We start from the raw sequence: 25521 nt of genomic DNA on the forward strand, positions 1-25521 counted from the left end.
CAAGTTTCTGGTCATGGTTACCTCACCCTGGAAGGCTCCCGAAAAACCCCAGGAAAGCCATGCCCAACCCCAAAGTGCATGTAACAGTGGTCAATTCCATGCCAACAGTGAGTGCATGTGCTTTGCACACGAGTGAGTACTGCAGTGAGTGCATTACTGCTGGCCCCGGCCTGCGCTCTGCTGCAGTTGTGCAGCACCTCTGTCTGTGCCACGTCTTCTGCCTCTGTGAGCCTGACCTGGAGCAGCACCTGCTCGCTGGACTTCCTGGCCTGCCTTCACACCTGCCTCGTCACTACAGGCTTGCTGGCTGAGCCCTGCACTCTGTCTGACCTGACCACCCTCTCGGGCCCTGATCTGCACCCAGCCGTACCACTCTGCATCCTGGCTCCTGTGCAGAGCAGCCGGCTCCTCATGCTGCCAGACAAGAAGACCACCCCCTGCTCCCAGAGAGGTTGTCTACACTGGCCGGGGGAACCACACAGGCATGGCACGCACAGGCCCTGGTCTTTCACAACTGCTACGTCAGGCCATAGCAATAAATGCGAGGGAAGGACCAAAGAGGGCAAAAGCACACCTGCCACAAGTCTCTGCACTCCAATGCACACAGCCTGGAAACAAGCTGGAGGAACTCAGGCTCTGCCTGTGGTCACGCAGCAGCAGCATCCTTGGCGAACGTGGGCTGGCATGAGACCGCTCACCCAGCTGCAGTGCTGCAACAGATGGCTACAAACTCAGCAGCAAAGACAGCCAGGGAGGGCCTGCCTTTCCTCCTCTGGAACACTCCTGCTGCTCCTGAAAAGCTGCTCCTGACAACAACTGGTGTTTTAACAGCTCCAAGGGTTTCCTGCAGAACAGGCAGCATCTGACAGGGGAGGTTCCTGAAGAGGCTGAGCAGTCATGAAGGGAAGGAAAGTCTTGTGCTGCCCGGAACCATTCCCAAGAAGCTGGTGGGAAGGGGAAGTCAGAAGAAAGAGTGGTGGGAAAACGCCCTGCAGGAAGGAGAGCCACCTCCCGGGTGGCCTGGGCGTGCAGCCAGCAGGTCGAGGGCAGTGGGGCTGCCCCTCTGCTGGGCACTGAGGAGACCGTGCCAGCAGGGCTTGGTCCCAGCAGGGGCTCCCCAGCGCTCCAGCACATGCAGGGACACCCGGGAGCGACTCTGGCAGAGGGGGCCCAGGCCGCGAAGGGGCTGGAGCACACAGCCCCCGCGGGGAGGCCAAGACCACCTCCCTGGCGCAAGAGCAGCTCTTCCCACAAGTAAGCTCGAGGGCCCATGCAAAGGAGGCCAAGGAGAGCAGCCTGCAGCCCCATGGTCCCCTGCCCATGGGGGCACCTTCCAGCCCCCACCATCCCCCTGCGGGGCACAGCCAGGTAGGGCCCCCGCAACTGGGGAGCGGGTCAGGCGTGCCGTCACCACGGCCTCCCCGTGTCAACAGTGACCTCAGCGCCACTGTTCCAGAGCTGTTAAGAGGCCGGTGGTGGGACACGACCCGGGATCGCGCTCTCCACTCCTGCCTGCCATGAGCCAGCCGGAGCGACTGTGGGCCAGGAGGAAGGCGGCGCTGCGCATCAAGAGGAAGGTGGGTGCCACCGTCTGGGACCGCCGCGCCGCCCTCCTCCAGAGTGCCCCAGCCGCCTCGGAGCCCGTGGAGGAGGAGGAGGAGCCCATGGAGGTGGACCCCGCAGAGGGGCAGCTTGCCCTGTGCCTCGTGGACCTGCCCCAGGGGCCAAAGAGGAGGAGGAGGTGCTAGCCCGGCAGGAGGCACCCCGCTGACCACCAGCTGCGGCAGGCCGAGGATCACCGGGCCGCCTGTCACCTCCTGGACCACCCTGGACTGCCGGGCATCAACATCTGCCCGGCAGAGACAGGGCCCACCGCGGGGACACATCCCTCCCACGACTCCCCTCCACCTCCACTGCGGGACGGAGACAGCGCCCGGGAACAGCTCCCACCACCGTGCCACACCTCTGTTTAGGCTACAGGTTAGGTTATAGGATAGATTTTTTAGGAGTAGGATTATTATAGTATTTAGCATTAGGGTTACTCTAGGAGCATTAAAGTTCTTAGTAGTAAGATTTCTTAGTGTAGGGTTGGTTAGCCTATTTTTAGTGTGTAGTTGTTGACAGTTAGTTACAGTTAGGTAGAGGATTCTTAGTTCACAGTGAATATTCTATGTGTAGGGCACAGTTCTTCTCATTATTATCATTAGGTAGAGTTATTACTTCTGTTCCTAGTAGCATTACAGTTATTAGTTATAGGTATTAGTCTTAGTTATTCTTCTGAGTTCTTCTTCTTCCTTCTTGTAGGGTAGTTCACGGTATAGGGTAGCATTAGGCTAGGTAGCTTCGCGTTGGTTACAGTAGTCTTAGTGTGTAGTTAGTCACAGTTCCAGTAGTCTTAGGGCAGTTACAGGAGTCTTAGTTCACAGTTAGTTCGGTCCTCCTCAGGGTAGAGGTAGTGTCTTTGGAGCCACAGCGAGAGAGGAACGCACAAGAAGGGAGGGACTAACCTGGGCCAGACCTTCACAAAGGCCACGCTCCCAAAAGGTCCTGCACCACCGAGGCGGCAGCACTGCCACCAAGCACCATCATGCGCACACATGCACGGGGTCCCAGGGCAACTGGGCTCAGTCAGCTCGGCTACGAGGCAAGGCAAGAGTGTGTCTGTGCACAGCTGCTTGTCGGACTGGGCCCCCACAATCAGACTCTTTCTCACTACGGAAAAGCAGCAGGGCTCTGGCATCTCTTGCACGACACGACATGACATGAGGGAGTTTCACCAAACACGTGTCTTAAAGCCAGTGTCTCCAGGTGCAGGAGAACGCCCCATGCAAAGTGACTGCGGCCACGAGCGTGTGGGGCATCTCTGCCTTCCTAAGAAACCTTGGCAGGAGCCTGGACAAAGCACTAACAACAGCAACTTGACTTCATGTCTCTCCTCAATGCTTGCATCTCCTGAACCGCTCGCAGTGTCCCCTCACCGGTGGTTGATTTTCCATTTCCTGCATCTCTACAGCAATCCTGGAATCTTTCTGCAGTGCACACTCAGAGGGGTGCACCTGAGAACCTGTAAAGTGGACACCTCAGAGAGATTTGGCATTGAAAAAAATTAAGGAGGCATTAAGGAAAGCGCTGGCTCTAGGGCTCCCTGATTATAAAAAACCTTCCCAGCTGTACATTCAGGAACAAGGGGTTGCCAGGGGAGTGCTGACTCCAATGCTACGTCCCCAACCCAAACCAGCCACATATTAGTTAGTACAAGTGGATGCCATCCTTTTGGGGACTCCTGGACGTATCCGTGCGGTGGCTGCTGCAGCAATCATTGTTGAGACATGTCCAACCATGCTTCTGGGACACCCTCTGACAGCACACGTCCCACACAAAGTGGAAATGTTATTGAAGAATTTTGTGTCTCACGTTCCAGCTCCACAGCGAGCACATAAATATGAACTACTTCTCTTAATGATGGACAATGTGACTATACAACATTGTAATACATTGAATCCAGCTACCCTGCTTCCCTTGCCCAGCGACGGAGAAAAACATTACCGTGAATGCACTAGGGTACTAAAGTATACTAACATACTAAAGTATGCTTTTGGAGTTTGCTATGCAGTAGGGGCACTATGGAAAGAGCGAGGGTTCTTAACCTCCGGCGGAAAGAACATCGCAAAGGGCCCACAAGTCCGCAAACTGCTGGATGCTATTCAAGATCCTAAACACAGTGCTATTTCTCATTGCCCTGCACATCGCCAAGGTAGGCCCACCGTAGAAAAAGGGAACAATTCTGCTGATTCAGCTGCCCGAGCAGCTGCCTTGCAATGGGATGTTTTGTTATGCCCCACTGCGATGGATGGACCAGACGTGTCCCAGCTATCCAACATACATGACAAAGAATGTACCAAGGAAGAAAAGGAGAGGTGGGAACAGCTTGGAGGGGGACGAGGCAAAACTGGAATTTGGACAATCGGAGGTAAGCCTGTATTGCCTAGGAAAGATCTGCTACCTGTGGCACCATGGCTCCATGAAAAAGGACAAGGCGGAATTGAAGGTGTTGCGGCACAAATAAAAAGACTCCTGGGCAGCTCCAGAGAGATATGCAGTTTCCAAGTAAATAGTATCCAGCTGTGATCAATGTCACAATGAATAGGACAGCGAAAACAAAATGAGCAAAGGTGTGTGCAGAAACTAACCTAACCTAACCTCAAAATGGCCAGAGGTTTTAAGTTAAAGGTACATCCGAAAGCATACATGGGAACCAAAGTGGGAAGGAGCGTACACTGTACTTGTGTCTTCCTATTCTGCAGTTAAAATTGCTGAGCGGCAATCCTGGGCTCCTCATTCGCATGCTAAAACACACAATCCACCAGAATGCTTATCGGAAGAGTCTTCTTCATTAGAGGATGTTGTTTGGAAGCGATGGAAGGACGGAGAGCAATTCGCTGGGAGGCTCTCACCACAGATCCTTAGGTACGGCAACAGGCTGCTACCAAGAATGCCGCACATACTACATGGGTAACTATGGTAGCCTCGACAAGGGGTCGCAGAGAGAAGCACATCTTTTGCTGTTTTGCTGATAAAAAGGTTACATTGGAAAGAGAAGAAGAAATGGGCCGTTGTTGTAGTATGACCTGTCATGCTGAACAATGTTGTACAGAGGTTCCTGTGAATGCTCGTGCGAGTCTCAATGACATTTCTATGGACGGTCGCATTGTGTGTCAGGTAAAACATGACTTAACTACTCCTACGATCACTAGTAGCATTACTCCCACTACTCAACCTCCCACCCCTAAACTAAAACTTTGGACATATCTAATAGGACCGTACGTGATGAAGAAAGGAGGTCAACAAACCGTGCTGCTTAATCCAACTTGGTCCTTCAAACAAGTAGAACTCAGCTTGCAAGTAAACATCACAGGGCTCAAGCCCCAACGCGCGCCTTTCTTGCAAAACGTATACGTTGCATGGGAGACATGGTTAAACAGCAGGGAACAAAACCTAAGAAAACGACACATCACAGGCCTGATGGGGACTGGCCTAGGTGTATTAAATGGTATCGATGCAGAAGTGCTGATGAATAAATTGGGCGCACCCACAACAGATTTGTTTAAGCTGCAACATCCGTTGCCATCATCGTTGACCGCAGCAGGGAAAGTACAATGGCTGATACCAGACCTGTTACCTCGGAGGGAGGAGATTAATGAGCAAGACCACCGATTAACAATAGACACGTTAGGGGTACTTCAAGGAAACACCTCACTTGCCCTTAGCTGCATTCAAGCCCAACTTTGGCTACAAACAATAGCTGCCTCAGGAATAAGGGAAGGGGAGAATGGTATGCTTCCAGCAGAAATCCAAACATTAATATGGGAAAAGAGTGCCGTATCGGAACGGAAATATCAAGCTGGGTGGCAAATGCCTAAGTTTACATTCAGTAAGGAGCAAAAAGTGGTAACTGCTTTTGTCCTCACTATTCAACAAGCATGGGGTAATGTTAGATCACAATAAGAGTTTAAATTTGCGCGTGTGTAACTTCACAATGCTAAAGGCACGTGGCTACAATTATCCAAGCCCAGTAACAACTCCTCAGTTACTCCAGGAAAATTATTCATTGGGTCATGAATTGTGAGATCACCAGTACCTACTGGAACGAATCTCCATCTAGTGAAGGAAGTACTACACCATGACCAACTGCGGACAATGCTCCACAAGGTCAAAGAAACAGGGAAAAGCACACTGATGACCGTAGAGCATGACAGAACAACAAATTCAAATGAGACTTGAAAGAGTCAAAAAAGACACAGCGCGTCAATGGTGGGAAACTTTGTTTGGGTGGTCTCCCACCGCTTCTGCCTTCCATAATCGTTTGCTGCATCCTGTAGTGATTCTGCTCTGTCTAGGCATCGTGTGCTTTGCACTCACCTTGGCATTGTATATCAAATTTCGGAGGCGGGCTGCTCGCCTTGGAAAATGGATAGATTACGAAGAGGAACAGCCAGAAAAACAAATGGGGGGTTTGTAAGAAAACCACTGTCATTTCCATTGGCATAACCTTGATTCAACTTAGCATCAGTGCTTGGAGCAGTGAAGCCTGCAGGCCTAAGCTTGAACTTTAACCAAACCTGTGGTTGTTCTCGGTCCCTCTTCGGAGGCACCCAGCTCGAGCTGAAATAAACCATCGTATAAGAGTCTGATTCGGATTAGTGATTAGTGGTGAATGCCTGGGGACCTTTGTAACAATATGGTCCGAGACAACCAGAGGAGGAGGAAACTCCATATTAGTGCTGCTTAACCCTTGGCAGCGAGAATTACACTATGCCTATGCAGCACCGACCACGGCCCTGTGGGGAAAAGCTAGCGCTAATTTGGGAAAGCCTAGCCAATCCTACTCGTGAGGCTGTGCAAGCCCTTACCGCTGAACTATCAGCAATACAGCAAATGGCATTGTAAAATCAGGGGGCACTCAGCTTCCTCCTAGCTGCCACAGGCACCTTTTGTACCCTCACTGGGGAAGACCGTTGTACCTTTATACCCCAAAATGACAATCAGGTTTCCATGAGATTCAGAAAACACTTGGCGCTGTCAATACACTACATCACAGCGACAATTAGTCCCTGCGAACATGGTTTTCTGAAAAACTTGGGACATGTAGCTTCTCTTACTTCACAACATATAATGTGTGTTGTCATCATTTCACTCTGTGTGGAGCGAACAGGTGTGTACTCATACGCTAATCTTGTCCTGCAGTACACAACAACTGTCACAACTCAGACACGCTGAGGCTGCATCACACACCTCTCCCATCCCAATGTATCCTGCATATGAATCCTGGAAAAATGGTTTGGGCAAAACTGAGCTCTACATATTTCAAATCACAAAGGTTTCCGACAGTGTCAAAGGGTGGACAATGTCACAGCCTGCAGGCAAGACGGGGCCTCCTGCAGAGCACAGCCCCCATGCCAGCAGCATGCGCTGGTGCCTCCCGCCAGTCGGCAACCCCCTGGCATGTCCCTGGCCTGAGGCACCTCACTGCAGAGCCTTGGGGGAACATAGTGATGCAAAATGGGATGACACCGCAGAAACTCTCACCACTTCCGGGGAACAGTGGGGAAATTAGGGATCAAAAAGTAGAAAAGGGAGTTGTAGGGAGTGGAAGTTGTTGGATAAAACACAGCTGGGGAGGGGTTTAAGCTGCTGCTTTCGGGGGGAACAACAGGGAGAATTATGAAAGCTTAATGCCACCCTATATGGTAAAGACCCTGCTCCGGACTGCCCCCTGGACACCAGTCGGTGAGAAGGGGATGCCCACACTGCCATTCCTCTGTGACTGACAAGGCATTGAGACATCGGGAGCCCCAAGACAGCAACTTAGTTTTGAGCCCAAGGTGAGCGAAGGATAACAGTTTAGTGCTTGGCCAAAGCAAAGCAGCCTGTAAGATTGCCATGTAGGAGCAAGCAATAAACACTTATAAGGGGGCAGCCGTGCTGCACCGGGAGTCCTTGCTCTTTACAGGCCCCCTCAAGTTAGCAAACATCTGACAGAATCCTGGGCATGACGCCATCCCTGGTGCAATGCCACATGGCCATGCCCACCTCCCCGGTGCCGATAATGCGAGGGAGGGCAGGAGTCAGCATGGCCGGCTCACGCACACCCTGCCCATCCTTCTGTGTGTGCTACTGCTCACTGGGGTGCTGGGGACTGGCCATGCCATCCCTATGCCCTGAATGCGGCCCCACAGAGCTCCCACACAGCACCGAGCGCACTGAGGGGGCACATGCTGTCCTCAGGCTACTGGGGAGCACCAAAAGGCACCCCGAGTGGCCTGAGCACATAGAAAAGCACATGGGGGCAGCTGGGATGCACCAGGAAGGACACAGAGAGCCTTGGGGCCCACCAAAAGGAAGACAGGAAGTCAGGCAAACAGTGGGCCTTGGAATGCCTGCAATGTCACTGTGAGGGCAACAGCCACTAGCTTTGCCTTCGCATTCGCTGCCAGGCCCCACAGCGCACACACGCTCCCATGCCCTCCCTCACCACTTGCGCTCCCAGCTGCAGGCAGCTCCTCTCCGGGGCCCAACTCGGGCACCCATGCTCCCCGCAATACACTCACCTTGCCAGCCCTATCTGCCCCAGCCTTCCAGGTAAACGGGAGGAAAAAAAGGACTAGGGGCGTAGGCAGGCATGGGAACAACTTTCCCAGGCAGGTTGCACTGTCTCCATCCTTGGGCAAGCCCAGCCGGACGTGGCCCCCGAGCCACCTGCTTCACTTCATGTCCTCTGCACAGCGGGTGGATCGGAGAGTTGGAGACACCCAATTTGCAGATGCTCAGGGTGACCCAGGGCCCACAGCTGCGTGCCATCGCTGCCAGGCTCTCGGCAGGCGGGCACACAGGCCTCAGCAGGAGAAGCCCAATGGGGGCACTTTCCTGGGCGCTTGGAGGATGAAGATTGTCTGCACCCCCTCGTAGCGCACCTGGGGGCTGCTGTCATTCTCCAAGCTCTGGAGGACTGAAAGATACGTTCCTATGAGGGCAACACACTTCTGGCATCTCTACACTGGATCAGCACATTGCCACAGTACCTTTTAGGCAGGCCTTCTCAGCGAATTCTTCTTCCGATTGCTCATCTTTATGCACAAACCTGGAAACAAAAAGGTGACACTGGCTTCAGTAAGCGGCAACAAAGGCCCTTGCAACAGCCAGCAGGAAGGTGCTCACAGAGCCACTGCAGAAAGCATGACTGACTCCTGCCTTCAGAAATACCAAACCCTTCAAGGCTGAAAAAACAGAACCCACACTCAGATGCTTTGGAGACTTGGGGGCACATAAAAGGGTCAGCACACAACTTGGAAAAGAGACCTCACATACTTGGGCAAGGGGTATTTTTCAATACACACTGCACGAGAACACCACTGCGCTGCAGCAAGTTATACCTTAGCCTCGACCCAGGCGACCTTCCTTAGCGGGTGGAGCTCCTCACGGCTGACCTGGAGTTGGACAACACAGGGGGAACTGCACGTGACCACACTGGAGTCAGGCAATCAGAACTCCGTGCTGAGCAGCTGACTCACTGCAACAGGCCTCCCGGCATCCCAGGCTCCTTAAGGAAGGCAAAGAAACCGCAGCGCCTCTCACCATCACAGCAGCTCCTTCTTGGCTGAAGCTGGCCTAACAAAGTACAAACAACACCCGTTTCCCTCACTCTGCAGCATTAGTCGCCAGGCTTCACTAGACCCTTCTTTCCTTAGCCCTTTCCAAGCCACGTGACCGACAACCCCCACTCCTTGCTCAACGGAGCTAGCAAGCTGCCTCACGTGACCTCTCTTGTACGCAGGCTAACCTTGGCCACCGCACGCGTGTCTCTGTGCGCTCCTGAGGACGCACACAAGACGCTCAGGTCCCCCACAGCTACGGCAACACGGGGCATCAGCACAAGCTTACTCAGGTGCTCCTTCCATGGTAGGACAGGCAAAGAGGCAGTGCCCACAGAGCTCTACGCACCAGCTCACCAGACACACAGGTATTACAGGCTGCTCGGGCTGCCCTGCGTTGACACCTCCTTAAAACTACACAGACATTGAAGCTGCCTGTCGAGACATCCCTTCTCCTCCACCAAGGAGTATCTGCATTGTCACCAAAGAGACCCCTTTTCACAGGGCACACCTGCAACACACTCTCTGGCTATCCCACACTCACTGGGCCCTTAAGAAAACACTCTCCTTCTACACCTACGTCCCCAAGCTCCGGCCCTGCCCTTTTCACAGCCCTCTCCTCTCCCCTTTCCCGGACAGGACAGCTTCTTCAGGCCCACAACTTCAAGCTGCACAAGAAGCAGGGCACTCCTCACACAGCACAGCCATCCAAACAACTGAGCGCTGCACTTCTGCACCACTGCCTGAAAGCACCACTCGGGCTCACCGGGCGCCTCACAGACAGCCCCTGCCCCCCGCCACAGCCGAGGGTTTACTTCCAAAACTCCTCCCAGCGACCCAGAGGGCCCAGGGCCACCAGCGGGCACCACGCAGTGCCCGAGCTGCGACACCGGGGCGAGGCTGCGCGGCAGCCCCGGCAGCAGCGCCCCTGCCCCGCGCCGGGGGCGCCGCCAGGCAGCGGGGCGGGGGCAGGCGGCGGGAGGGCTCGGCAGCCGCCACGCGGGTCGGCGTCGGCGGAGGGGGCCGAGGGACGGCGGGGGGGAACCGGGCCCAGCCAGGCCCAGCCGGGCGGCAGCCATTGCCACACCTGCTCCCCCGCCCGCCTGCGCCGGAAGTGACGCCTCCCGCCCCACGGCCCTTCCCCCCAGCCCCACCGCGCTCCCCCATCGGCTCCCGCCGCGCGCGGCCTGACCGCGCTGCACACGCCGCCTGGCCGGCGCCGGCGCCGGCGCCGGGGCAGCCGCGGGCCGCACGCTCCGGCCCCGCCTGGCCGTGCCGCCACAGCGCCTGCGCAGAGCCGGCCCCGCCCCGGCCCTCAGTGCCCCTCCTCCGCGCCAGCACGCCTGCCCAGAGCCCCGCCTGCCCAGAGCCCCGCTCCCCCCGCCCACCCCCCCTCTCCCCCTCTCCCGCGGGGCAGGCGCAGGCGCAGTGCCGCCCTCCCCCTGGGGCGTGTCCCGCCCCGGGAGCCCACGAGCCGCGGGAGCCAATGGGGAGCGCGCGGCGGAAGGGGGCGGGGTCTGTGGGGGGAGGCGTCCCGTCCAGGCCGTGGGGGCGGGGCCTGGGCGGCCACGGCTGCCGCTGGCTCGGCCCTGGCCCCGGCCGGCGGCGCCTCCGCTCTCGGGGCTCGGGAGAAGCCGCGGCGGCCGAAAGCGCCGTTCCCGGCGGCCGCGCGGGGAGCCGCGAGCGATGCCGCAGCCTGTGGCGTGCTCGTGTGCCGGGGAGGCAGCGACTGCTCCCTGGGCGCTGGGCCCGAGGGTGGGGAGGGCGTGGGGGGCGGCGGGGCTGGGCCGGCCGGGAGCAGTTGTCCGCCAGGGCAGCCTCTGCTGGGAAAGGCTCCTGCCTGGGAGCGGCTGCTGCTGGGCCGCTCTGCTGGGGGGCCTGTGAGGCTCTCTGGAGGGGACTGGGCCCCGAAGCCTGGGCTGTGGCAGGGGGCAGGGGCTGTCGGAGAGCCCCCAGGGGAGCCCGAGTGGTGCTTTCAGGCAGGGAGCAGCAGCACACACGGGAGGATGCGCAGGGTGCGCGGGGGCCGGCCATGCTGGCTCCTGCCCTCCCTCGCATTATCGGCACCGGGGAGGTGGGCACGGCCATGTGGCGTTGCACCAGGGATGGCCTCGTGCCCAGCATGCTGTCAGATGTTCGCTAACTTGAGGGACCTGTAAAGAGCAAGGACTCCCGGTGCAGCACGGCTGCCCCCTTATAAGTGTTTAGTGCTTGCTCCTACATGGCAGTCTTACAGTCTTACAGCTTGTTTACTGCATAACAAGATTAGCATACGAGCACACAACTGTTCCCTCCGCACACAGTAAAATGATGACCACACACATTATACATTGTGAAATAAGAGAAGCTCCGTGTCCCAAGCTTTCCAGAAAACCACGTCCGCAGGGACTAATGGTCGCTGTGATGTAGTGTGTTGACAGCGCCAAGTGTTTTCTGAATCTCATGGAACACTGGATTGTCATTTTGGGGTATAAAGGTACAACGGTCTTCCCCAGTGAGGGTACAAAAGGTGCCTGTGGCAGCTAGGAGGAAGCTGAGTGCCCCTGATTTTACAATGCCATTTGCTGTATTGCTGATAGTTCAGCGGTAAGGGCTTGCACAGCCTCACGAGTAGGATTGGCTATGCTTTCCCAAATTAGCGCTAGCTTTTCCCCACAGGGCCGTGGTCGGTGCAGCATAGTGTAATTCTCGCTGCCAAGGGTTAAGCAGCACTAATATGGAGTTTCCTCCTCCTCTGGTTGTCTCAGACCAAATTGTTACAAAGGTCCCCAGGCATTCACATCCTGCTAGGTAAGGTCAGGACGTGCGGAACGGATGAGTGGCTGGTGAGGTGGACTGAGAGCTGGCTGCATGGCAAAGCTCAGAGGGCTGTCATCAATGGCGCAGAGTCAAGTTGGAGGCCTGTAGCTAGCGGTGTCCCCCAGGGGTCAATACTGCGCCCAGTATGGTTTAACTTGCACATCAGTGACTTGGATGTAGGGACAGAGTGCACCCTCAGCAAGTTGGCTGATGATACTAAACTGGGAGGAGTGGCTGACACAACAGAAGGGCAGTGCTGCATCCCAGGATACATTGGGATGGGAGAGGTGTGTGATGCAGCCTCAGCGTGTCTGAGTTGTGACAGTTGTTGTGTACTGCAGGACAAGATTAGCGTATGAGCACACACCTGTTACCTCCGCACAGAGTGAAATGATGACAACAAACATTATATGTTGTGAAGTAAGCTGCATGTCCCAAGCTTTCCAGAAAACCATGTCCACAGGGACTAATGTGCTTTATATTGTTACAAAGGTCCCCAGGCATTCACCGCTAAGTCTGAATCAGACTCTTATACGATGGTTTATTTCAGCTCGAGCTGGGTGCCTCCAAAGAGGGACCGAGAACAAAGAAATGTGGGGGTGATTATACTCCTTACAGTCTTATTTCCCCGCCTGCCAGTGACAGTCTCTTCCAGGCTTCTTTCCTGAGTGGGTGGTCTCTATCCTTTTGATTGGTTCGTGTCTACATCCCAGGACAGTTGCTGCTGTTCCTGCTTCACAGCGCCTTATCTTATCCGGAGGTTAACCGAGACCTCTGTCCATTGTGTGCTGGGTCTTTGAGGGCTGATTTGAGCTGGTTCTGCAGTTGTTCTGTCAGCAGTACGCCACAGGTTTGGTTAAAGTTCAAGCTTAGGCCTGCAGGCTTCACTGCTCCAAGCACTGATGCTAAGTTGAATCAAGGTTATGCCAATGGAAATGACAGTGGTTTTCTTACAAACCCCCCATTTGTTTTTCTGGCTGTTCCTCTTCGTAATCTATCCATTTTCCAAGGCGAGCAGCCCGCCTCCGAAATTTGATATACAATGCCAAGGTGAGTGCAAAGCACACGATGCCTAGACAGAGCAGAATCACTACAGGATGCAGCAAACGATTATGGAAGGCAGAAGCGGTGGGAGACCACCCAAACAAAGTTTCCCACCATTGACGTGCCGCGTCCTTTTTGACTCTTTCAAGTCTCATTTGAATTTGTTGTGTGTCATGCTCTACGGTCATCAGTGTGCTTTTCCCTGTTTCTTTGACCTTGTGGAGCAATGTCCGCAGTTGGTCATGGTGTAGTACTTCCTTCACTAGATGGAGATTCGTTCCAGTAGGTACTGGTGATCTCAGAATTCATGACTCAATGAATAATTTTCCTGGAGTAACTGAGGAGTTGTTACTGGGCTTGGATAATTGCAGCCACGTGCCTTTAGCATTGTGAAGTTACACACGCGCAAATTTAAACTCTTATTGTGATCTAACATTACCCCATGCTTGTTGAATAGTGAGGGCAAAAGCAGTTACCACTTTTTGCTCCTTACTGAATGTAAACTTAGGCATTTGCCACCCAGCTTGATATTTCCGTTCCGATACGGCACTCTTTTCCCATATTAATGTTTGGATTTCTGCTGGAAGCATACCATTCTCCCCTTCCCTTATTCCTGAGGCAGCTATTGTTTGTAGCCAAAGTTGGGCTTGAATGCAGCTAAGGGCAAGTGAGGTGTTTCCTTGAAGTACCCCTAACGTGTCTATTGTTAATCGGTGGTCTTGCTCATTAATCTCCTCCCTCCGAGGTAACAGGTCTGGTATCAGCCATTGTACTTTCCCTGCTGCGGTCAACGATGATGGCAACGGCTGTTGCAGCTTAAACAAATCTGTTGTGGGTGCGCCCAATTTATTCATCAGCACTTCTGCATCGATACCATTTAATACACCTAGGCCAGTCCCCATCAGGCCCGTGATGTGTCGTTTTCTTAGGTTTTGTTCCCTGCTGTTTAACCATGTCTCCCATGCAACGTATACGTTTTGCAAGAAAGGCGCGCGTTGGGGCTTGAGCCCTGTGATGTTTACTTGCAAGCTGAGTTCTACTTGTTTGAAGGACCAAGTTGGATTAAGCAGCACGGTTTGTTGACCTCCTTTCTTCATCACGTACGGTCCTATTAGATATGTCCAAAGTTTTAGTTTAGGGGTGGGAGGTTGAGTAGTGGGAGTAATGCTACTAGTGATCGTAGGAGTAGTTAAGTCATGTTTTACCTGACACACAATGCGACCGTCCATAGAAATGTCATCGAGACTCGCACGAGCGTTCACAGGAACCTCTATACCTCTATACAACATTGTTCAGCATGACAGGTCTTACTACAACAACGGCCCATTTCTTCTTCTCTTTCCAAAGTAACCGTTTTATCAGCAAAACAGCAAAAGATGTGCTTCTCTGCAACCCCTTGTCGAGGCTACCATAGTTACCCATGCAGTACGTGTGGCATTCTTGGTAGCAGCCTGTTGCCGTACCTAAGGATCTGTGGTGAGAGCCTCCCAGCGAATTGCTCTCCGTCCTTCCATCGCTTCCAAACAACATCCTCTAATGAAGAAGACTCTTCCGATAAGCATTCTGGTGGATTGTGTGTTTTAGCATGCGAATGAGGAGCCCAGGATTGCCGCTCAGCAATTTTAACTGCAGAATAGGAAGACACAAGTACAGTGTACGCTCCTTCCCACTTTGGTTCCCATGTTTGCTTTCGGATGTACCTTTAACTTAAAACCTCTGTCCATTTTGAGGTTAGGTTAGGTTAGTTTCTGCACACACCTTTGCTCATTTTGTTTTTGCTGTCCTATTCATTGTGACATTGATCACAGCTGGATACTATTTACTTGGAAACTGCATATCTCTCTGGAGCTGCCCAGGAGTCTTTTTATTTGTGCCGCAACACCTTCAATTCCGCCTTGTCCTTTTTCATGGAGCCATGGTGCCACAGGTAGCAGATCTTTCCTAGGCAATACAGGCTTACCTCCTATTGTCCAAATTCCAGTTTCGCCTTGTCCCCCTCCAAGCTGTTCCCACCTCTCCTTTTCTTCCTTGGTACATTCTTTGTCATGTATGTTGGATAGCTGGAACACGTCTGGTCCATCCATCACAGTGGGGCATAACAAAACATCCCATTGCAAGGCAGCTGCTCGGGCAGCTGAATCAGCAGAATTGTTCCCATTTTCTACGGTGGGCCTACCTTGGCGATGTGCAGGGCAATGAGGAATAGCACTGTGTTTAGGATCTTGAATAGCATCCAGCAGTTTGCGGACTTGTGGGCCCTTTGCGATGTTCTTTCCACCGGAGGTTAAGAACCCTCGCTCTTTCCATAGTGCCTCTACTGCATAGCAAACTCCAAAAGCATACTTTAGTATGTTAGTATACTTTAGTACCCTAGTGCATTCACGGTAATGTTTTTCTCCGTCGCTGGGCAAGGGAAGCAGGGTAGCTGGATTCAATGTATTACAATGTTGTATAGTCACATTGCCCATCATTAAGAGAAGAAATTCATATTTATGTGCTCGCTGTGGAGCTGGAACATGAGACACAAAATTCTTCAATAACATTTCCACTTTGTGTGGGACGTGTGCTGTCAGAGGGTGTCCCAGAAGCATGGTTGGACATGTCTCAACAATGATTGCTGCAGCAGCCACCGCACGGATACGTCCAGGAGTCCCCAAAAGGATGGCATCCACTTGTACTAACTAATATGTGGCTGGTTTGGGTTGGGGACGTAGCATTGGAGTCAGCACTCCCCTGGCAACCCCTTGTTCCTGAATGTACAGCTGGGAAGGTTTTTTATAATCAGGGAGCCCTAGAGCCAGCGCTTTCCTTAATGCCTCCTTAATTTTTTTCAATGCCAAATCTCTCTGAGGTGTCCACTTTACAGGTTCTCAGGTGCACCCCTCTGAGTGTGCACTGCAGAAAGATTCCAGGATTGCTGTAGAGATATAGGAAATACAAAATCAACCACCGGTGAGGGGACACTGCGAGCGGTTCAGGAGATGCAAGCGTTGAGGAGAGACACGAAGTCAAGTTGCTGTTGTTAGTGCTTTGTCCAGGCTCCTGCCAAGGTTTCTTAGGAAGGCAGAGATGCCCCACACGGTCGTGGCCGCAGTCACTTTGCATGGGGCGTTCTCCTGCACCTGGAGACACTGGCTTTAAGACACGTGTTTGGTGAAACTCCCTCATGTCATGTCCTGTCGTGCAAGAGATGCCAGAGTCCTGCCGCTTTTCCGTAGTGGGAAAGAGTCTGATTGTGGGGGCCCAGTCCGACAAGCAGCTGTGCACAGACACACTCTTGCCTTGCCTCGTAGCCCAGCTGACTGAGCCCAGTTGCCCTGGGACCCCGTGCATGTGTGCGCATGATGGTGCTTGGTGGCAGTGCTGCCGCCTCGGTGCTGCAGGACCTTTTGGGAGCAGGGCCTTTGTGAAGGTCTGGCCCAGGTTAGTCCCTCCCTTCTTGTGCGTTCCTCTCTCGCTGTGGCTCCAAAGACACTACCTCTACCCTGAGGAGGACCGAACTAACTGTGAACTAAGGCTCCTGTAACTGCCCTAAGACTACTGGAACTGTGACTAACTACACACTAAGACTACTGTAACCAACGCGAAGCTACCTAGCCTAATGCTACCCTATACCGTGAACTACCCTACAAGAAGGAAGAAGAACTAAGAATAACAACAAAAAGGAAGAATTCAGAAGAAAAATTAACAATAATACCTATAACTTATAACTGTAATGCTACTAGGAACAGAAGTAATAACTCTACCTAATGATAATAATGAGAAGAACTGTGCCCTACACATAGAATATTCTCTGTGAACTAAGAATCCTCTACCTAACTGTAACTAACTGCCAACAACTACACACTAAAAATAGACTAACCATCCCTACACTAAGAAATCTTACTGCTAAGAACCTTAATGCTCCTAGAGTAACCCTAATGCTAAATACTATAATAATCCTACTCCTAAAAAATCTATCCTATAACCTAACCTGTAGCCTAAACAGAGCTGTGGCAGGGTGGTGGGAGCTGTTCCCGGGCACTGTCTCCGTCCCGCAGTAGACGTGGAGGGGAGTCGTGGGAGGGATGTGTCCCTGCGGTGGGCCCTGTCTCTGCCGGGCAGATGTTGATGCCCGGCAGTCCAGGGCGGTCCAGGAGGTGACGGGCGGCCTGGTGATCCTCGGCGTGCCCCAGCTGGTGGTCAGCGGGGGGCCTCCTGCCGGGCTAGCACCTCCTCCTCCTCTTTGGCCCCTGCGGCAGGTCCACGAGGCACAGGGCGAGCTGCCCCTCTGCGGGGTCCACCTCCATGGGCTCCTCCTCCTCCTCCACGGGCTCCGAGGCAGCTGGGGCACTCTGGAGGAGGGCGGCGCAGCGGTCCCAGACGGTGGCACCCACCTTCCTCTTGATGCGCAGCGCCGCCTTCCTCCTGGCCCACAGTCGCTCCGGCTGGCTCATGGCAGGCAGGAGTGGAGAGCGCAATCCCGGGTCGTGTCCCACCACCGGCCTCTTGACAGCTCTGGAACAGTGGCGCTGAGGTCACTGTTGACACGGGGAAGCCGTGGTGACGGCACACCTGACCCGCTCCCCAGTTGTGGGGGCCCTGCCTGGCTGTGCCCCGCAGGGGGATGGTGGGGGCTGGAGGGTGCCCCCGTGGGCAGGGGACCATGGGGCTGCAGGCTGCTCTCCTTGGCCTCCTTTGCGTGGGCCCTCGAGCTTACTTGTGGGAAGAGCTGCTCTTGCGCCAGGGAGGTGGTCTTGGCCTCCCCGCGGGGGCTGTGTGCTCCAGCCCCTTCGCGGCCTGGGCCCCCTCTGCCAGAGTCGCTCCCGGGTGTCCCTGCGTGTGCTGGAGCGCTGGGGAGCCCCTGCTGGGACCAAGCCCTGCTGGCACGGTCTCCTCAGTGCCCAGCAGAGGGGCAGCCCCACTGCCCTCGACCTGCTGGCTGCACGCCCAGGCCAGCCGGGAGGTGGCTCTCCTTCCTGCAGGGCGTTTTCCCACCACTCTTTCTTCTGACTTCCCCTTCCCACCAGCTTCTTGGGAATGGTTCCGGGCAGCACAAGACTTTCCTTCCCTTCATGACTGCTCAGCCTCTTCAGGAACCTCCCCTGTCGGATGCTGCCTGTTCTGCAGGAAACCCTTGGAGCTGTTAAAACACCAGTTGTTGTCAGGAGCAGCTTTTCAGGAGCAGCAGGAGTGTTCCGGAGGAGGTAAGGCAGGCCCTCCCTGGCTGTCTTTGCTGCTGAGTTTGTAGCCATCTGGTGCAGCCAGAGGGGGGAGACCTGTGTTACTGTCTGGAAGGGGATTGGACATGACAGCAGCCGTACAGGGAAAGCAGATCTCAGGGGAAGGGGCCGGGAAGGGAGCTGCCGTCAACCCCTGTGGCTCTCGTGTCCTCTTCCTGCTGCAGAATGGCAGGAAGCAGCTCTGCCCCGGTGTGCAGCAAGGAGGTGTTTAACCGAATGCTTTCTGTTCAGAGGAGAAGGAAAGAGAAAGAGAAAGAGTTGCAGGAAAGAGAAGAGCTTCTTGGAGGAGAGTTTGGAGTGAGGAGAGAAGGTATTGATGATGAATTGTGAAGGCAGTGGGCTGAGGGTGTGCAGAGGAGAGAAGTGGAGTTTGCACCTGTGGGCTGCAGCTTAGGAAAGAGCGGGCGTGTTGGGTGGGAGCTGGGTTGAGATGTCTGTGGAGATGAGCATGGCTGAGGAAGCCAGCGGGCTCACAGTGATGATGGTCACTTTAGGGTGGAGCAGGCCCGGCTTGCTATCTGTTAGAGAGCAGTGGTGTGAGGTGTGCAGGGGCAAAGCAGCCCCTGGGAGGAGGGTGGCCTTGTGGAAGGTGGCAGCAATGCCAGCTTGTGTCTCTGCCTGCCTAAAAGAGCAGTGTTGCTCGCGAGCAGGGTGAGCAAAGGCCCCAACAGGCTCTGTGCTCATGCTTCCTTCTTACAGGTGTAGCCCAGCAAATAGCTTGCCGGTGCTGGAAAGGGGAGCTGTTGCTCCTCGTCCCAGTTGTGCCGTGCCTGAGCGTGCTGTCCCTGTGCTCTGGGGCCCCGGGGCTCGTCACGCTGCCCAGTCTACTGGGCGACATCACTGCAATGGCAGGAAACAAAGCTTGTCAAAAAGCACGGTGTGAGTGAGCTGTCCTGGCTTTGCTTGCTGTTAGGGGAGAGCCAAAGGTCTGGAGCGAGGAGAGAAGCAAGAGCAGAAGGGAGGAAGGAGCCCAGGGAGAAGAGAGCGTGCGGATGGGTGGCCCCAGCCCACTCAGGAGTCAATGGTGATGGTGTCAATTGTAGCTTGGAACACCACGGGGAAATACGGGGTGCAGGTCACTGTTGTGTGGGGCAGAAGGAATAACTGGCCGAGCTCGCTCACCATGCCTGGGAAGGCAGTGAAAGACAGTGCCCCCGCGTGATGCCTGCGTGCATGTGGCCTCGTGCTGTGCTAGGACGTGCCACTAGTGTTGTCTGAATGACCAGCGCTGGTGATGCTGGTGCGTTCTTTGATGTCCTTTTTCTCCAGGATCTTGTCTGTGACTAGAGCGGCAGAGTGTTTTCTGGCTAAGAGCGAATGGATGCGTAAGGTGCCCAGCAAGACCGAAGGGATGCACAGTGTGTGTTTGTGCAGCTGCAAGGCCGCTGTGGAACTGGTGCTTGTGGCCCTGGCTCACCACCACCTGGCAACGGGCAATGATGCCAGAGCCTTTTCCTATCTGCTGGAGCGTGCGGCTGCCTACTTGCACGTCTCCAGCAAGTACCTGGTGAGTTGCCCTGCTGACCGGAGGCCCCTGCCCGTGGAGTCCTCTGAATTGCCTTTTCCTATCTGCTGGAGCGTGCGGCTGCCTACTTGCACGTCTCCAGCAAGTACCTGGTGAGTTGCCCTGCTGACCGGAGGCCCCTGCCCGTGGAGTCCTCTGAATTGCCTTGTCCTGGGCAGGCCCATTGGCCCACTGCAATAGGGCATGCCTGGGGGTGTGCCTTTGTGGGGACTCGGGGATGAATGGCTGGGGTGAGAAGCAGAGTTTGCCTCCTGTTTGCCTCTCCTGTGGCAAGAGACACAGGGCAGTGAAGCAGGCCCTTTGCACCAGGCGCACCTGCAGGGAGGTGGTGCGAAGGAGCCCTTGTGCCCGTGGTGGGAGAGGCAGTGTGACTGTGTTAGGCTGGAGATCGCCGGGGCAGGTGCAGGGCCTCCTCAGAGAGATGCAGGAGGCAACAGGGAACGATGGGGCTGGGGGCAGGCTTGGCAGCGACACTCAGCTGCTCTTTGTGTGCTTGTTCAAAGGCCTTCCTGAACCTGAACAAAGCAGAGGTGCTGAGGAACTCAGGGGCTAAGAAAGGCAATGTGCTTGGGTACTTTGAAGAAGCCACCTTCCTGAGCCTCAAAGGGGAGGTAAGGTGAGCGGGGGGCTTTGCGGGCTGTCCTGGTGGGTGGGATTGGATGCCTTCCGGGGGGGTTGCGAGAAGAACAAAGACTCCTCCCTTCCTCAGGAGGCAGGGTAAGAAGCAGAACGGGATGCGGAGGGAAGGAAGAGGCAATTCATACCTGGTCGCGGGCATCTAGGCCCCAGCCTGCTGAGACTTAAGCCCAGCCTTCAGCTGATGCATAGGTCTTAGCAAGATCGAGGCACGAAGCAGCGAGGTTTGGGTAGAACGGGAACGACAGAGCCTGAGAGTGGCACGTGCACAATTTTTCGAGGGAAGCATGCCTGTGGGTAAAAAAGCAGGCTTGTATCGTGAGGGCTGCAGCTGCTCTTGGTGGTGCTGCTGAGAGCCTTTGTTTTGCTGGAGGGCAGTGCAGGTGCTTGAGCTTGGGAGCAGTGCTTTGAGTGACCCGTTTGTGATGAGATGCCGGCAAGAAGGCTAGGCGAGCAGAGAGAGGTTAGCAGGGAGGAGAGGCTGGAGAGGGGAAGGGAGAGTGTGGGCAAGAGCAGCAGGAGGTGGGCCTGGAGGAGTAGGTGGAGGAGAGATGTGAGGAAGAGGAAGCTCAGAGGTCATAAGCAAGTGCAAGCTGGGTTGCTGGCAGTGCCCAGTTTTGCTTGACCTCCGTGGGCCATAGTGCCAGGAGAGCCTCTTTAGCACTCCTGTTTCCTGGGTGGTACTTCTTGGTTCTCCCGCCTGTCCTGGTGCTGGCTGGGCTCCCTCCCCGTGGAGATGCTCCGGGGAGGCTCACTGTGTTCCTCCGTAGGTACCTTGAATGTGAGGCAGTGCTGTGCAGGCTAGAGAAGCAGGTGGCTGGAGAGCACGGGATCGTTGGGCAGGCGTGCTTCTTCTCCTCTTGCTTGCCGCTGGGAAGTCCTCAGTGACTGGGAGTCCCAGAGAGCCAGGAGGCTTGCAAAGATTCCCGCCTGTTTCCTGGTCAGGCAAGACAGCCACTTGTCAACCAGAAGTGGAGGCTTTGTCTGTGTTTGAAGCAGGCAGAGCCTCCCCAGTGCAGGCAGAAGCAAGCCAGCAATAGCAGACTCCTAGAGTGTCTTCTACCCTTTGGAAACAGGGCAACAATTGTGTGTTTGGAGACGGCCCGTTCTGAAAGCTCTTCTCAGAGTCACTCTGCTCTGGCTCCCGCAGAAGCAGGTCTAGCAGTGCTGGGATGTGCAGGAGATGCAGGAGGCACCTGAGAGCCTGGCTACGGAGTCACTGCTGTTGCTGATCATTGGCAGCATGCCTGTGTCCAGGGCTAGAAAGCTGCTGGTTTTGCAATGGAAAATGCTGTCTGGGGAGTTGACAGTCCTCTTTTTTCCCTTCCTGATGTAGTCTGCCCTTGCCTTCAAGGGCATTTCTGTGGAGCCTGAGTAGCCCTGAGGAGCTAGGGTAGAAGGCCAGCCCTTGCCTCCTTGCTGTGAGGTTTGCTGGCTCTCTGAGTGGTTTATCTGCCAAGACCTTCCCCAGCTGTGCTTGAGCTTTCTGCTGCTACGAACGCTTGAGGCAAGTCAAGGCCGGGGAGGGAGGCAGTGCTCCTCTGAGAGACGTTTGTATTCCAGGGTGGCAGTATAAGTCCTTTGAAGAGTGCCGGAGCTTTGCTGAGCAGAAGGAAGCCAATTGCGTTGTCAAGTCGCAGAGCAGCATGCTGCTTGGACTGTATTTGTCCCTGGCTCTTTGGTAAGTTAGAGCCTTGCTGTGAGTGGGGAGGAGCCGAGGCAGTGACTGTGGCAGGGAAGTTGTGAGCTGTGGGCTTGTCACATGCTCCTGTCCCATGTCCACCAAGGCAGCCGCCTGTGGGGCGCTGTGGTGAAAGGGGCAGGGGAGGCGGGAGGGTGCGCACTGTGAGCAAGGTGGCAAGGAGCTCCTGGATGTGCTGTGGTGGAGCCCGGCCAGGGAAGGATGACTCTGGTGGCCCTTGGCCACAGCTTTCCTTTTCCCCTTGAACTTTAGGCGAGGAGTGGCGAGGGTCTGTCTCGATGCAGGCCGAATGCTGAGTAAGTGCAAGGGCTCGGGGAGGGAACGACAGCATGAGGGCGATGCTCTGAGTGAGGCTAAGCAAGAGGAGCTATGACCCACTGCAATTGACACCCCACCCGCCGCAACACGTCCCTGATAACTTCCTTTTCCTGGAGGATACATTTCCTCTGAAAGCCAGGTTGGGGCTGGAGGCTATAGCCTCGGAGACCTTTTGATTACTTCCTCCTCTCTACAAAATGTGGGGGTGGGGGGAGGGGGCTTTTTTTTTTTTTTCCCCATGGACGATGAAGGTCTGCAAGGCCTGGGCAGTGGGACAACTTCCAGAAGCCCTTTGGAAAGGCCAAGGGGCTGCTGAAGGGAACTGCTGCCTCCCTTTTGGCCCCCCAAGCATGCAGCCGGCTCCTGGAGTGCCATAGCCTGGTGCTGAAAAAGGAGATTGAGCACGCATCAGCGAGGGCCCGTGAGAACCGCACCAGGGCCCTCAGGGTGAGGGAGGAGGAGGAAGGGGAGGCGCATGCTGCGAGGGCACTCTAGAGAAAGCTGTGTTGCTAACAAACAGCAGTGGGTTGACCTGTGGAGGCAGAAGGAGGCCCGACGGGATGGAGTCAGGGTGGCGCCAGAGTGTAGTGGGTTAGAGGGGAACGTGGCAAAAGAGTGCTGTCCCAGGGGGTGTCAGCAAGAGGTGGAAGAGAAGGCAGTCGGGGAAGGCGGTCTTTGTGGGCGTGTGAAAATTGCCCACTCATTGGAGTGATCTGCAAGAGAGGAGAAGAGACTAGCACAGCCATGCCTAGGGAGCCTTGCTGAAATGCCTGCTCCATATGAGGTCTCAGGGCTCAGGAGAGAATTGTGTGGTATCTCAGCCTTGCTAGCTGTGCACTCCTTGTCTCTTTGTGGCTGGTTTTTCTCTTGGAGGGGGGGGAATTGGTGCCCTTCTGAGGGCCAAGCCATCGCCAGGCTCCATGACTTCTCCTGACGCGCATCTCCCTTGTTTTCTCGGCAGCTTGCAGAAGAAGTTTTCTCTCGGTGCTCTAGAAGCCCCGTCTTCTACCCCAGAGTCTACCACCTGAAAGCCTACGTTCTCCCAGCGCTGGGTAATGAAGAGGAGAGCCTGCTGTGCCTCAAGCAGGGCCTCCAAGTCTGTGAAGACTCTGGCAACCTCCTGGAGAAGACTTGGCTGGAGATGAGCAGTGAAAGTGGGTCGTGTGTGCCTTGGAGTTGCTTCCTGGGCCAAGGTTCAGCATGCCGTAGCAGAAGGTGGGCCAGATGGGACGTACTGCAGTGGGTACATGTGGGGAAAGGCCCCAGAGAGCTTCAAAGGCATGAGCCCTGCGTGAGCTGGCAGGTGCTCTTAGCTCTGCTGAACAGGAGGGCAGTGGCAGCTGCGCTATATCTCTCTGAGGCAGGGCGGGACTGACCCCTGTGGAAGCAGTAGGCCCTGCAGCCTTTCCTTCCCAGCATCTCTGCTTGGCTGAGGCGTGGTGAAGTTTAGTCTTTCCCTCTCCCTTGAGCCTGCTCACATTGAATTCCCACGTGTAAGTGCTTCTCCTCTGGCTGGCATGCTTCCAAAGAGATGAGTGAGGAGTGAGGCACTTCACTCCTAAGAGAGAAGCAGCAACATGCTTTAAAGAGGTAAGGCAGTGATTTAACAAAGTTCAGTCATCAGCAAGACAGTGATTTAACAAGGGTCGATGGCAAGGTTCCCCCGGTTATTTACTGCGTGGAGGACTGGCTCAGATAAAAGTGTCAAGGAGACCCTCCCGTTGAGTCACGAGGTTCAGAATGAAGCCCCTGGCTGTCCAGACTGCTTCTCAGAGGAGTCTAGGTGCGGCTGGATCCAGCCTTAGTCCCAGACTTGGTCAACGGTTTGTGCCTAAGGATTATGTGCACAGTCAATCAGAGAGGCAACTTAGCAAAGCTGGCAAAGTTTCAGCCCGCTATTAGTCACTGACCGAGGATCTGTTGCATATTTGCATACTAGGCGGATTTTAGTTGGTGCATGCGCAGCCGCTGCCCATGTGCTGTGTATGGAGAGGTCAGGCTGGGGGGTGGGAGGAAGAGCGCATGAAGGAGGGGGAGGAGCCCGCCGTGACAGCTGGGCTCAATAGGTATTTCTATAAAGATGCCTCCTTTTCACAGCTTTCTGTAGACAGACATCTGGGACCTTTCTCAAAGTAGTAAGCTGCTCCCTAGTGGCCTGAGAAACTCCTGTGTGGCCAAGCTGCCCTTGCTGGCTCTGAGTGCAGGAGGCGAGTGTAACTCAGGGCCTCGTCCATCAGCAAAGTCACTCCAGAGGTGGGAATGGGTGGGGGGGAGCCTCTTCCTGCAGGAGGTCTCAGAAAAGACATGTCTGAAGATGAGAGCTCGAACCTGAGTTCCTCTTTTTTTTCCAAGCGTGGGGTGACACTGAGAGCCTCCAGGTAGTCTGCCATAGAAGAAGGCGCTCGAGGTGTCTCTGGCGCGCAGCGTGCCCTTTTTCCCTGCAGAAAAGTCAAGAAGCCCTCGCTGGGAGACCGCATTCCTGCTCAGGGGGACGTCCCGGTGCCAGCCAAGTCAAGACAAGCAGGACAGCAGAGACTTTGCATAGAGCTCCCTGGGTTTCTTTCTGTGGGTGGACTGACTTGCCCTGATCCTGTGCCTGCTCAGTGGGACTGCGGATAGCACCACAGAACTGGAGAAAAAGACTTACTGGCTGTAATAGTCCAGAAGGACACCTGTGGCAAGCTTCATTAGCCACCCAGAAGTGTTCTCTAGCACTTTCCTTGTACCTCAGCTCAACTCATGGCCTCTCGGAAAGGGGGAGGAGAGCTTTGCAGCTTCACAGCAGGCCAAGAAAGAGGTGCTGAGAAGCAAAGGCGAGAAGAGAAAGTCACCTCAAAGCAAGGTTGCCTTCAGAGAAAACATCTTGCTTACAGCTTCTGTGGTCGCCTCGGAGAGCTTCAAGGGCAGGGACCGTGCTGCTGTGGTGGAGGTAGTGTTGGAGGTATGGGAAAAAAAGAGCCTAGGGTATTAGTCAGTCTTTCACATGTCCAGTTAACAATGAACAAGGCCTTGAAGGAAGGAGCAAGACAACACTATAAGGCAAGCAGATCAGGAAGCTCCCAAATAAACCTGAAGAGAACAAAAACAGTTGATAAAACAGGAGAGACCTACTTGAACTGCGGGTGA

General features: G+C 54.9%; 1 protein-coding gene across 2 annotated transcripts; it reads left to right on the plus strand.

Annotated features, from left to right (window-relative positions):
- Positions 1–19201: 19201 nt before the first annotated feature.
- LOC138061832 (uncharacterized) lies at positions 19202–25295 on the plus strand. Of its 2 annotated transcripts, XM_068916064.1 has the most exons (4): positions 19202–19721; positions 20243–20350; positions 23357–23610; positions 24840–25295. In XM_068916064.1, exons 1-4 carry the CDS (start codon positions 19449–19451, stop codon positions 25012–25014), a joined length of 810 nt encoding a protein of 269 aa, XP_068772165.1. In that variant the 5' UTR covers positions 19202–19448; the 3' UTR covers positions 25015–25295. The 2 variants fall into 2 exon arrangements, 1 of the variants encoding a protein (XP_068772165.1); XR_011135803.1 differs by lacking the exons at positions 19202–19721; positions 20243–20350 and adding an exon at positions 21601–22056 and having other exon boundaries at positions 24748–25295.
- The last annotated feature ends 226 nt before the right edge of the window (positions 25296–25521 follow it).

The sequence above is a fragment of the Struthio camelus genome, chromosome 21, assembly GCF_040807025.1.
Source record: "Struthio camelus isolate bStrCam1 chromosome 21, bStrCam1.hap1, whole genome shotgun sequence".
Lineage (NCBI taxonomy): Eukaryota > Metazoa > Chordata > Aves > Struthioniformes > Struthionidae > Struthio > Struthio camelus.